We start from the raw sequence: 12,293 nt of genomic DNA on the forward strand, positions 1-12,293 counted from the left end.
AGATTCAGAAGCCAGAAGTCACTTTTCTATTTGAGTGCCTTTCTGAGCTCTTACCTCCAGGCTGGCGATAGCGGAGGTGCCGGGGAGTTGAGGGGGACCTACAAGGTGAAAGTTCCGTGGCATCTGCTGCCGGGGAGCTTTCTGCTCCTGCTCGGTCCACTGGGGCGGACTCCAGGACTGCTGCTGAAAACACACAGCAGAAAGGTCAACAAGGAGGCCGTGAATTCCAGAGCTTCTTGTTAGTATCATGCATGCAAATGCAAAAGTTCATTATGGATAAAGAGCATTTCATACTAGTCTACATTTTAAAGGACTTCAGGGTTAAATCAGGGCCTTCTTCCCAGTGGAATGCTAATAACACTAATACTAAAAACTAATACATGGATCTTCTCTAATGGTGTCCTTCTGACCTTGTTGAGCCTAGCTGAGCCTGACTGACCTTGGCCAGTCCCTTCCATCCAATGCAATAAGAGATGTTAAAAAGAACAGGGGGGTATGTAGCAGATTATCTGCCCTCCAGCATATTCTGGCTTTCTTGGAGTGGAGAAAAAGGGTCTTTTTCAGATTATAAACCAGAATGGGATTAAAATTAGGACTTCACTACTTCTTTGCCTTGGTCACCCCTTTGGTAACCAAAATTTAGATTTCTAGCAATATGCCTGGGGGCTCTTAGGGATCTAAAGCTGAACTGTCCAAAATGATAGCACCAACCAAATAAAACCATGTAAATTTATATTAACTAAAATTAAAGTAAAATTTCAGTTGCACACTTGGACTAGCCACATTCAATGCTAAGTAACCACCTGTGGCTAGTGACTACATTATTGGACAGCACAGGTATAGACCTTTTCCATCCTCCCAGAAAGTTCTACTGGGTAGCTCTGAGCTATAGCTACAGATCAATAGAAGCAGGTGGAAATTTTTTTAAGTGAACTGTTGAGCCTCTTTCTGCAGCTAATATTTCAAGAATAAAAGTTCCATCATTCTAGGGTCACACTTAGGCTACTGCTAATAACATTTCTTTACCCCTTCCACTGGCTTGTTGACTATAACTGCGTATATTCTTCCAAGGAAATATATTTACCAAAATATTAATAAAGGTCTAACAATTCTTCCGTTTCTGTTTTCCTTAGGCTGTTCATTAACTCCCACTGATAGAAGCTAAGTTTCACCTCCACTCATTTTCATTACCCTGGTCAGTTGAACTACTTCTCTTTTCATTCCATTCAAGATTTCACTAACAAACTGTACAAAATCCCTAATGACTTCAGATAAAGCCATTTTTACACTTGCATATAATTTACTCCCTTAGAAATATGGCCACAATTTCAATCTTTTGCAACTCAAAGGAGCTGGGGAAGGGAAATGGTTAGAATCTTTCCTTGAATGACATAATTATAGTAAAGCTGGCAACGATGCAAGATGCAGACAAAAAGAAAATCAGTGCTTAGCTGTTAGTTTTATTATTTTTCTAAATAGCTCCATCAAAACTCAGTAATGGAAGGCATCTGCTCTGTAAGAGCAGGCAGAATACCAAATGCATGTCCTTGGTCTGATCCAACCATTCATTCATTCTCAGGCCAATGAGAAAATCTTTAGTCAGCAATATGCTGAACCCAAAAAACTTGCCAGTGAGACAACCAAAAGAACCCCAATGTACTGAAAAAGCAGGAAAGCAGAGAATAACACTACTAGCTAATAGACCTACAGGGAGAAGGAACCATGCTAGCATGGGGTGGTGAAGCATTTCCTTCTGGTGTGTTCACTTTCAATCAAGTTCCATGCAAACAGCTTTGCCTGCAGGATGAGTGGGCAGATGTGAGCTCCAAACAAATGCTAAAATCAGGAGCACGTTCAACCCACAGGCAGACAATTTTCAAACTGAGAACACAGAGACAGACACTGGTGCAGTGGGCTATGCAGCCCCATGTGGGCAAACCAGTTGCTCAGCCACGGTCTGAGCATACACCGGGCTGTGTGGTGCCCTTTGGCTCTCCTTTCTTGCCTGCCATTGGTTTTTCATTGAGAATCCATCATTGGGTGGAATTTGGGTCAGGCTCTTTAGAAACACTGGGGGTAGAAGAAGGAGGCGAATGCCTGGTATTAGGAAGATAGGGCAGCTAGTGAATGTTGGGTGAACCTACAACAGATTTGGGAACTAGGTTGGGGGAAAGTAAATTGTATTATTTTTTAACCCAAATTGTTTATCACCGGTTTCATTTTGAGGGAAAATTACTAGTGCTCTGCTTTCCCTTCATGCTATTTCAAGTTCTCTTGCCAGAAAATATTACAATGCTGGCATTATCATTTGTGACAATGAAACTTAACAAAGCATTCTTCAAATTAGCATTCTTCAAAGTGCATGATCTGACTGTCTAGGGGGAGAGCAATGAGACCTATGGACTTGGTATGGACCAGTGGGAAAGTAGATATCACACAATGAGATTGGACAGGGCTGAATCCTGAAATGAAGAGCAGAAAATGTATAAACTCTTGGCATAGGATTCTTATTCAAGTTTGCCAACTTTTAACTGTTAACATTATGCAGAGCACTTGCAAACATCTTTCAAATTAAAGACAGATCAGTGTGTCACCCTTTTCTTTGCCAATTGGAATTTTCAGGATTAGATAGCAGGGTTAACAGAGAAGCACTTGGGACTGCCAGAGATATCACACGCATGCACACACACACACACACACACACACACACACACACACACACAGAACTTTCAGACATGCTGAAGAGGTCATCCATGACTTCCCTAAAGCCATTCATGACTAGTATTGCCCTTATGCCAATGCAGAATAAAATAGAAGACTGAGTCTATGATTCTTTTGTTTACCTATTGAGGAGAATGCCAAAAATCTACCATAATCCCAGTCTTAATTCTAAGCTTTTTTTTACTCAGTGTTTTCTTTACCACATCTTAATAGCAAGAAAAGATGTGCCTATACAACCCATCTATTCCTGGTTTTGATGTGAATTGTATAATTGATTGCATTCCTGTTTTTATTCGGTCACTTGAGAAACTCAGAGCCAAACTTAGGGGTGTTCCAGTGGCTGCTGAGGACCACTAGGCAAACCCCCGTCCTAAGCCAGCCCCAGGAGCTATCTCACCACAGCCTCAGAGCCACTAACATCTGACACCAAAGTGCTCCCCTAACTCAAGAGAACATGAGGATCCACATTTACCTCCAGATTTTTCCTTCTCTTTATTGCAATCCTATAAAGGAGGGGAAAAACCTTCCCAGGCCACATAGCCCCAGGGTGAGGTGCAATAAGTCATTCCCTCATGGTGGTGCCCAAGCCCTGGCGCTGCACGGAGCACCAAACACTCGTCGGCTTGCCATCATCTCATCAGTTCAGAGAAGAATCCATGGTGATTTTGCTGAAGCTTGCTGTTCTAATGACTTTTTAATTATCTTCCCCTTTTCCTCCTCCTTAGTTGCTAACTTGTCAAGTTAAAGAATTTCTTGTTAAAAAGAGTGCTACTGTTGATGACGACAACCCTCCAGTTAAAATTCCATTAAACACTTCACCCAGGAAGCTTACTTAAATGATCCAAGTGAGAAAGCACATAGATGCTTCCGGCAGGTAGAAAGGCAAGGGTCCATCTGCTGATCCTCCTTGAAATCTGGATACTTCATCTGATTCATTACCTAATTTTTATGTTATCAATCAATAAATCAGATATTGTACAGTGAGGAAAAAAAAAAGCTCTTTGCTAATTTGGCTGCGAAACAATGTTTTGATATGCATCACAGAAACACTGAATTTTAAAAGCAATAAGGATCGCCTCCTCCAACCCCTATGTATACCAAGCTGAGGAGGACATGGTGATGCACACAGGACCCTGAATTAGTTCCCGGAGTGTTTTACTTCATTCACTCATCTAACAAAAATTTACTCCCTGCCAGGCACTGGCCTAGGCACTGAGGAAACAGAGGTGAACCAGACAGACAAGACTGCAGAGTTCATGGAGCTTATGTGGGGAAAGGCTGCCCAGGCAGTGACAAGAACACATGCAAAGGCCTGGGGCCGAATGACAAGATGTTCCTAAGACACAAAAGGGAAATCAATATGACTGAAGCTGAGAAGATGACGGAGCTTGGCAAGCGTACGGATTGGAGAGGGAGAGAACACTGAAGTCTCATAGGATCTGAAAGCCTTGGAGGAAAAATGTGCTTTATTCTAAGAGTAATGGAATGCCATTAGAGAATTTAAGCAAGAAACCAAGTGCTCTAATCCAGATTTTATAAAACCAGCTTGGCCGTGTCAAGGATAAACAAAACCATCTTTGCCTTGATTTTTCTCCCTATACCTATACTACGGTATGGTATGCCCTCTTGACAAAATTGAAGCCATCTTAGTGCTTCCAGTCTAGATCATGCTCAGCAGGGAAAAGCTGGGAGCAATACAGGAGCTGAGGGCAGAAATGGAGGCAGAGGAGATGCTGAGGCCGAAGGTCAAGGATGTGGGTGCCCACAATCTGCCTCTCCACAAAGTATCATGGTAGGCTCTTTAGCCAACCAGCCTTACACCAAATTCCAAGAACTTTCCACTAATATCACCCAGATGTACTATTCCTCCCTTGAAAACTGCCCACAGCTAGCCTTTGGCTATAGGGAATGAGGGAAACTAACTCTGCTCCTGGTTCCACAGGGCTAAAGGAAGCTACAGGAATGTTCTCTTCTAACTAGCCATTGTATCCATTCTACTCTATGCAGAAGTAGGAGTGCTGTAAAGAAAGGGAGGGAAGGTTCCAGAAGGAATGGTGCGGAAGCAGGTGGCAGCAAAGGTGGGTGTGATCATGTCGATGTGCTGGGTAATACCTCTTTGAATACTTCGTTTTAGCTTGTTACACAGATCCACGCGGGGGTTATCTACATTCTCTTCTACAGATCCCGGGCTTTGCTCTGGAGAAGAGAGGCCTCTGCTAAGATCCAACGGTACTTTACCAGTGTGCGGCGGTGGGGATGCTGCGGGGCTATGGGTGGTGGTGGGACTGCTGGATGACGAGGACGTGGTCAGGTCCAAGGCTCCTATCCTTGAGTTCAAGGGAGAAGTCAAGGACAGCTTTCTGGCCCTCACTGGGGAGGATGTCCTGGACACTGCCAGTGGTGGTGGGGAAGAGAATTTGCGACACAAACGTGGGGATTTTCCATCCACCAAATGTTCACCTCTGTTGTTTTGACTGGTAGCAAAAAACAATTCCAGTGACCTGAAAATAATAGAAAATCCTGTTAACAGGTTGCAGTCTCGTGATGATGACATCCCAGCAGTCATCCAAGAACATGCTCCCTACATTTAAAGACCACGATATCATTACACTGCTACGATTGCATTTTCCTTAATCTAAATGCCACATGTGTGCCACGCACCTGTCAAAGGAACTCAGACACCTTTTAGTCCCTGTCTAACCCTCACTCCTAAACTGAGGTTGCAAAGAACAGCAGCTGGTGTCTGGGGAGTTTATCAGACTTCAGCTCCCGCTAGATGCACTGAATCACCTGTAACTTAATAAGACATTCCCTCCAGCTGATTCTTATGTATATTAAATTATGAAAAGTACACTGTAAAAAAATAGAATGGTCTAAAATAATAGACTGCTTCTGAAAAATCAAGAAGCAAAAAAAGGCCACTTGAGACTGCAGGGTTTTCAACTTCTTCTCTGGGAAACCCTGTGTGTGACCTTTGTTTACCGCCTTCCACTGGGGCAGGGGTTATGGTGAGTTCAAGAGCAAGCCAGTGCTGGGTGTGGTGGTGCACACCTGAAATCCTAGAGCTTGGGAGACTCAGACAGGAAGATCTCGAGTTCAAAACCAGCCTCGCAAAAGCGAGGCACTAAGCAGCTCAGTGAGAACCTGTCTCTAAATAAAATACAAAATAGGTCTGGGGATGTGTCTCAGTGGTTGAGTAACCCTGAGCTCCATCCCTGAGCTCAATCCCCAGTACCAAAAAAAAAAAAAAAAAAAAAAAAAAAAAAACATAGCCAGTGCCCAGGAGCTGCTCTGAAGATCTGGGCTGTTCACGTGGACCCAGAGGTCAAACCCTGCCTACCTGACGGGGATGGAGGTGAAAGGCCTCTTGTATATATCAGAGAGCTTCGCCAGCACCACAGTGGCCGTGGTGAAAATGCGATAGGTGTGCAGGAAGGTGTTGAGGAAATCGATGCTCAGAAACCGCAAATCAGTCAGGCGCTCCAAGAGTCTCTCCACGCTGGCATAGCGGATCTGGGGCACTTTGCAGGAGTTGAGTGTTTTACTGAAGCAAATGTCAGTGTCATCCTTATGAAGACGGGCATCAGACCTACGTGCAAAGTAGGGACATGTTAACCAAACCAGGAGAAGGCTTCCCCCTTGGCCACTGAGTCCTCCAGCATTTACAAAATCGCTTCTGACCGCATTCAAAAGAAGATGGACATGTGTCTTGTACATGCTGACAAGACACATGTGCATAAAGGCAGGCTACGAGGACATCTGGTATGCTGAGGAATATTTTATGCCATTATAATTTAGGAAGGCCAGAACTCATTGTGAAGGATGTAATGATAATTCATTTCACTCTGTGGTTTCCTTCTCTTTCTAACTCAACCATATTTTATTAGGAAAATGAAAAATCCTCTTAAGGAGGGGAAAGCATCTCTTATGCCCTAAAAAACAGAGTATCAGAAGTATGCTTAAAAATATAGCAGTTGACAGCCCCCCACACACACACTGAGGAGGAAAAGACATAGTTATTACTGCTACTTAACAATATAACTACTACATTAACATATAATATATGCTTTGGCATTTGGCCTTCTAATTGGCTCTTTAATTTATCAACTCTACCTTTGTTCTTTGTATTATCTTATTACTGTCTTATCTTAATTATTTCCTTCCTACACTTTCCTACAGGTTAGTCTCTCATACTTTTCCTAACTTCTTGAATTGAAAGCCTAATTCGTTCATTTCATGATTCCTGTCTTATTAATGTGTTTAAAATTTCAGAATACAATTTAATCCATAAAGTATAAGTGACATGTTATGTTTTTGTGATGTTATTAATAAAAATGTTTTCATTTAAAAAATAGTGTCTGAGACAGATTCCAGTAAACAATACCTACCACTGCCACCCTGCCATCGGCTGCTTCTACTGTTCTGTGGAACCTCCCACCTGGCCACCCCCCATTCCTCATGCTAGGGCACTGCACTGGCAGCCTCTCTAGGTGGACCATGAAGACTGCCTGAAGCCATCACATCCCCTTCTGAGGTCCCTTGTTCCCCTTCATTGCAGCATGGTAACAGGCAATCGGTAAAATCCTGGATTTCACCATTTAATTAAAGGATATGCTATAGCACCAGTGACTTTCAGCGAGCCAACTGCTTGCTAAGAATCAGTTAGCTTGTTGTGAGCAATTTTAATTAGCCCTTTTGGCACTTCAAGGGAGGTTAAATTATATATTTATTTCCTTTGACTAGAAAGGAATCAATAGCTTCCTTAGCTTGCTTCTGGAAACTTCCCAGTCCCAAGTATGCTCAGTGCAGGTGGAAATGCTTCTTCTGAAGGCCTGAAAGAGCATTTTAAATGACCAGCTTACTCCTGCTGAGGAACTGTTGGCCTGTTAGCGTTAGTCATATTATTGATCTTAGAAATATACAAGTGCATTTTTTTGAGATTATTGAAAACAGTGGCTTTTTCTGCCACTCACGATGTGACCCTTAATCAAGTTTATTTTTCTGGTTCTTAATGTTCTCATTTGTAAAAAGTCCTGAGTGATTTTTATGAATCCATCAATTGATTTAATGATATAACCAATTTTTCTCCCATTATTTTCTACCTACAACCTCAATTTTCCAAGAAAGTTGAAGTCAAATATTATTTTAAACAAAAAAGGCCTTAGTTAGATATCATTTAAAGGGCTACTTTCACCTAACAAGTGTTATGATTTTGCATTCTAATCATAGTTTTGAGCTTTTCATCTTTTGATTATAATTAGTTTATTCTAAACACTAGTAGAAAAAAATATGTTGCCACAAGCATGAAATTAAATTAAACTAATCACACCATTGTCCTTCAAAATTGTGATTGTTTTCATTTTAAGTAAAGAAATTGAATATTATGAAATTACTTAATTTTCCTTTATTATACTGAACTGGATCTTACTTTATTTCCCAAAGGACAATCAAGAAAGACAGAATGCATTACTTTAGTCTCCCAGGATCATAGCAACTCCTTTTTGGTAAACACAAAAGCAACAGCAAGAGATCAAAGCCAAATCATTTATTATAATTGGTAAGTTTTAAAAGGAAGTAAGTAAGTGCTTAGAAAGTGCTGCCTTGTCAATAACGAGACATGGTTACAAGAGCATAATTTTTCTTTTAACTCTGACACATTTTTTTTTTCATGGCTTGTAGCCAGGGAGACAGATGCACACAGGGAGGCAGAAATACAGAGTTTAGGGTAGAATAGAGATGGCAAAATCATACTCCTTCTCTGACTGAGGACAAGCAGGCTCAAAGAAGCTGGGAGAACTAGAAAGAATAAATATACAAAACTTAACTCTGCCTGAGGAATACACCTCGAGTAGTGCGGACATCTTAGCTTTAACAGAAAATCCCTGTAGCCCAAGAGACAGGATCCTGTCCGAGCAGGAGAGCAGCTCCAACTTGTTTAAGTAGCATCTCTACATACTTCAAGGTAGAAAATCTTGGTCTATATGAAAGTGGTGATGCAAATGGACATGGATGCTGGTAAAACTGCTGGGATGGGCGCAAAAGCCACAACTGGTCAGGTACAAGACTAAAGTTTTCTTCTTCCTCCCCTTCTCCTTCTTCATCACCATCATCGCTGTTCCATCATTTTGCAGTGCTGGGCCTCATGCATGCCAGACAAATCCTCTGCACTGAGTTACATCCCCAGCCCTTTTTTGTTATTTTTTTTTTTTTAAGTTGCCCAGGCTGATCTCAAACCTGTGATCCTCCTGCCTCAGCCTCCCACTCAAGTAACTGGGATTACAGGTGTGCACCACCACACCTGACAGTATTAATTATTAGTATCAACAAAACATATGTACAGTGGATGTGCAGCAGCTCTAGGGCTAGGGGCTTATAATTATGCTACGCTGTCTGACTCACACATCTGTCTCAAAGGCAGCTGGACTTTCACGGTTGTCTAACCTTCAAACAATATTTTTCATAAAGAACAAAAATTATATATATCATTTTGTGAAAAATTAAAATTAGAATTCTGTAGTAAAAAAAATTGAAAAGAAAATCTTAACCTAATGATGTGAATCCAAAATTTAAGCCATGATTCGGACTTTCTGTCTTAATAGTCCCTACTTGTTCTTAATCTTAGCATTTCACATTTTTAAATAATTGGTGTTTTAAAAAATACTAAATCAAAAACTTCTAAAATTGTACGCAAAAGGAACTTTTGCCCTAGAGTTTTAAAATGGCCCTTCCCAAAATATTTTGAGTTGACTAATAATTTAAAATTACATCATTCCTTAATTGAATGATATTTTTCTGTACTACTAGTATTATGTACTCTGCCTTCATCTGAGGCAACAAATTCTCCAACTTGTACCACAGGGATCAAGCTAACTGTAGTTAATACCTGTCAGAAGAGGAAAGTTATCCTTCCAAAGTTAATGTTAGTTACTGTCTCAGCATAAACAAGTCAGATCTCAAAATATTCACATAAGAAGGCAAGGAAGACAAACATTTTCTTAGCTTCAAAAAAACTTTTGTTTTACAAGATATAACCAAATTGCTTTTTAAATGCACTTTACTCTTGGAATGGGAAAGCAAATAATCACAAAAATGAGAGTAAGGAACAATTTGGTCCTCTTCGAAATACTCCCAAAAACAGTTTCTGAATTTGAAAACAAAATAGTATATGGAGTCAAAAATGTTACTACAAAGATTTCTAGCACATAGTTATTGATGTAACTTCTCAGTTTAAACTATAGTGTTCTTAGGGATTCCTTTAAGATATAGGATTTGCTTTGCAGAGACACTTACAGAGTAGGATGGCACCCAATGCCAATAGCCTCTGGGCCAAAGCAGATATAGGCAAGGGCAGAAGGTACCATGGCCAAGTCATTTGATTTATAGGAGGTGTGTTGGAAGTCTAAATGTATCTCCTCAGCCAAACCTGAATAATATGATTCCTGCCCATTTGGGGGATGCCATGTAAGTCAGCCACACCTTGGTCTACCCTCTGACCTTAGACACATCTGGCTGTCATTACTTTGATATTTTATATTAAACTTGAACATTTTGATAGGATTTTGTCCTGAAGGAAGGACTATGTAACAGTATGAAAAACAATTTTTCTGTGCTGTAAGCCAATAAACTACAAATCTGAAAAACCATTTTGCTAGCCTTCCTTACTATTTATAATGGCATAACATAAATTATCACATGACTGTCAGGAAACATTCTCGATAAGAAGCAGAATCCTAGTGAAACGACTATTTTATTCAAAGTTTTACATTCTCTGCCAATTCAATCTTGATTAAAATGTGAGGGAAAAGATTATTGTACTTACTTAATCATATGTGGCACAGTAACTTTGGAATTTTCTTCAAACACTATAGTCATTAAACCATTACATCGTATATTGTCCACACACTGTGAAATTAAAAAATAGGCAATTAAAACCCACATGAAAATCTAAACAGATCTTACATTTTCAGAAGTACAATTTTCTCACCTGTATATGTCACACACACACACACACACACACACCAGCAGCAGCAATAGCAGGTAATTATTACACATTGATCAACAGATTCAATATCCATATACCAAAGCCAAGCATCAACCAAATGCCTGATAAATACTGTGAATAGGTGCAAGAGCTATATTTTCTCAGTGTGTTTCCCAACAGTTCTGACCATAATGTCACATCATAACAAGTCTCTGGTAATTCCAAAATGACTTGGGCAGTTTATACCTTCTGATGGATTGTGATGGTTTCTGCTAAATTCACTTTCTGCCATCAAAGTATGGAGTAGTCAGATTAGAAATGGTGCCTTCCTTGGATGGAAGTCATCTTGTCTCACCAGCCAGCTCTGTGCCCACTTCTCAGGTATCTTTTTGCCAATAAATTACCACATTTTTCTAGTTTGTCTAGCAGTTTCTATTGGCACCATGTTGGGTTGGTGAGGGGGGCAGTGTGTAATTTCTACTGTTTCTGGCATGCTTAAAGCCTTGTAACATCTTTTTTCTAAGGGGAAAAATCAGGAACTTTTGCTAATTTTCTGTCTTCTTTATATCTATGCCCAATCAATTTTATAATTTTCCTCTGTGATAACTTTGAGTTAGAGGAGGATTTGTTTTGAATTCTAAATATTCCCTTTGAACAAAATAGGAAAATGAAAAAAAAAATGTAAACAATTTTTAAAATGAGAAATTGCTTCTAGTCACTAGGATACCATGTAGTGCTTTGTGATTGCAATTCAGTGGTACAAAGAAGCTGATTGCAATGTTACCTCATGTAGGTCCTGATTTCAGGACATTCTATCTAATGTCCAAAAAAAGAGTAAGTGTGTACTAGAATATCACTGGGGTTCCCTGTCTTGTCAGTTTCTTTAGTCAAGTAACCATTTTGATATTTACTTTTCCTTAAAATTTATTTTCCTCATATCTTATGCTAGTGTTTCAAAACTACTAGGTATAAAGGATAGAATCAAATATTTTAAAGTTCCCTTTAATATATTTCCTTAAACTACAGTCTCTAGAAATAATTTTGAGTTATGTTTTTATATAAATAATTATGGTTATTTATAACCATACAATGAGCATATGATGATGAGCATGGTGGTGAACTCTGTAATCCAGCCTACTCAGGAGGCTGAAGCAGTAAGATCTCAAGTTCAAGGTCAGCCTGGGCAGCTTATTGAGAACCTGTTTCAAAATAAAAAGGAATGGAGAGGTAGCCCAGTGGCAGAGCGTCCCTGGCTCTTTGTGGTTCCAAAATCCATGGATATTTGTCACCGCCTGCAGCAACAACTTGCACGGGTCTTATGGGTGGTGGAGTGGAAACTGAAGCACTTCTATCTTTCTCTTTATGCACTGCTTTCTTGCTTGTTTATAGAGGATAGAGGAAATGAGGTTCACTTGCTTTGAGAGGAGAGAGAGAGAGACCCCGCTTATCAGAGAGAAAGAAACTTTGCTTAAGAGAGTAACTCTGAAAGAAAGACAGGCTTTTCTCCGTTCCACGATCTGCCTTCCGCCACTGCCCCTACTCGCTGCTGTGTTCTTTCTTCTGGCTTTTCTGCTAATGGCTGCTGTTGTGT

General features: G+C 40.3%; 1 protein-coding gene across 2 annotated transcripts in view; it reads right to left on the reverse strand.

Moving 5' to 3' along the window:
- RASGRF2 (Ras protein specific guanine nucleotide releasing factor 2) overlaps positions 1 to 12,293 on the reverse strand; it is a 268,468-nt gene that overhangs the window by 119,921 nt on the left and 136,254 nt on the right. Inside the window, exons 13-16 of one of the 2 annotated variants that reach the window (XM_079145547.1) lie at positions 10,541 to 10,623; positions 6,062 to 6,310; positions 4,834 to 5,222; positions 55 to 180 (exon numbers count right to left, since the gene is read on the reverse strand). In XM_079145547.1, the coding sequence (XP_079001673.1) occupies positions 55 to 180; positions 4,834 to 5,222; positions 6,062 to 6,310; positions 10,541 to 10,623 (847 nt within the window). Of the gene's footprint in view, positions 1 to 54; positions 184 to 4,833; positions 5,223 to 6,061; positions 6,311 to 10,540; positions 10,624 to 12,293 lie in introns of both variants that reach the window. The other variant, XM_079145546.1, reaches the window with a different exon arrangement.

The sequence above is a fragment of the Sciurus vulgaris genome, assembly GCF_902686455.1.
Source record: "Sciurus vulgaris genome assembly, chromosome: 6".
NCBI lineage: Eukaryota > Metazoa > Chordata > Mammalia > Rodentia > Sciuridae > Sciurus > Sciurus vulgaris.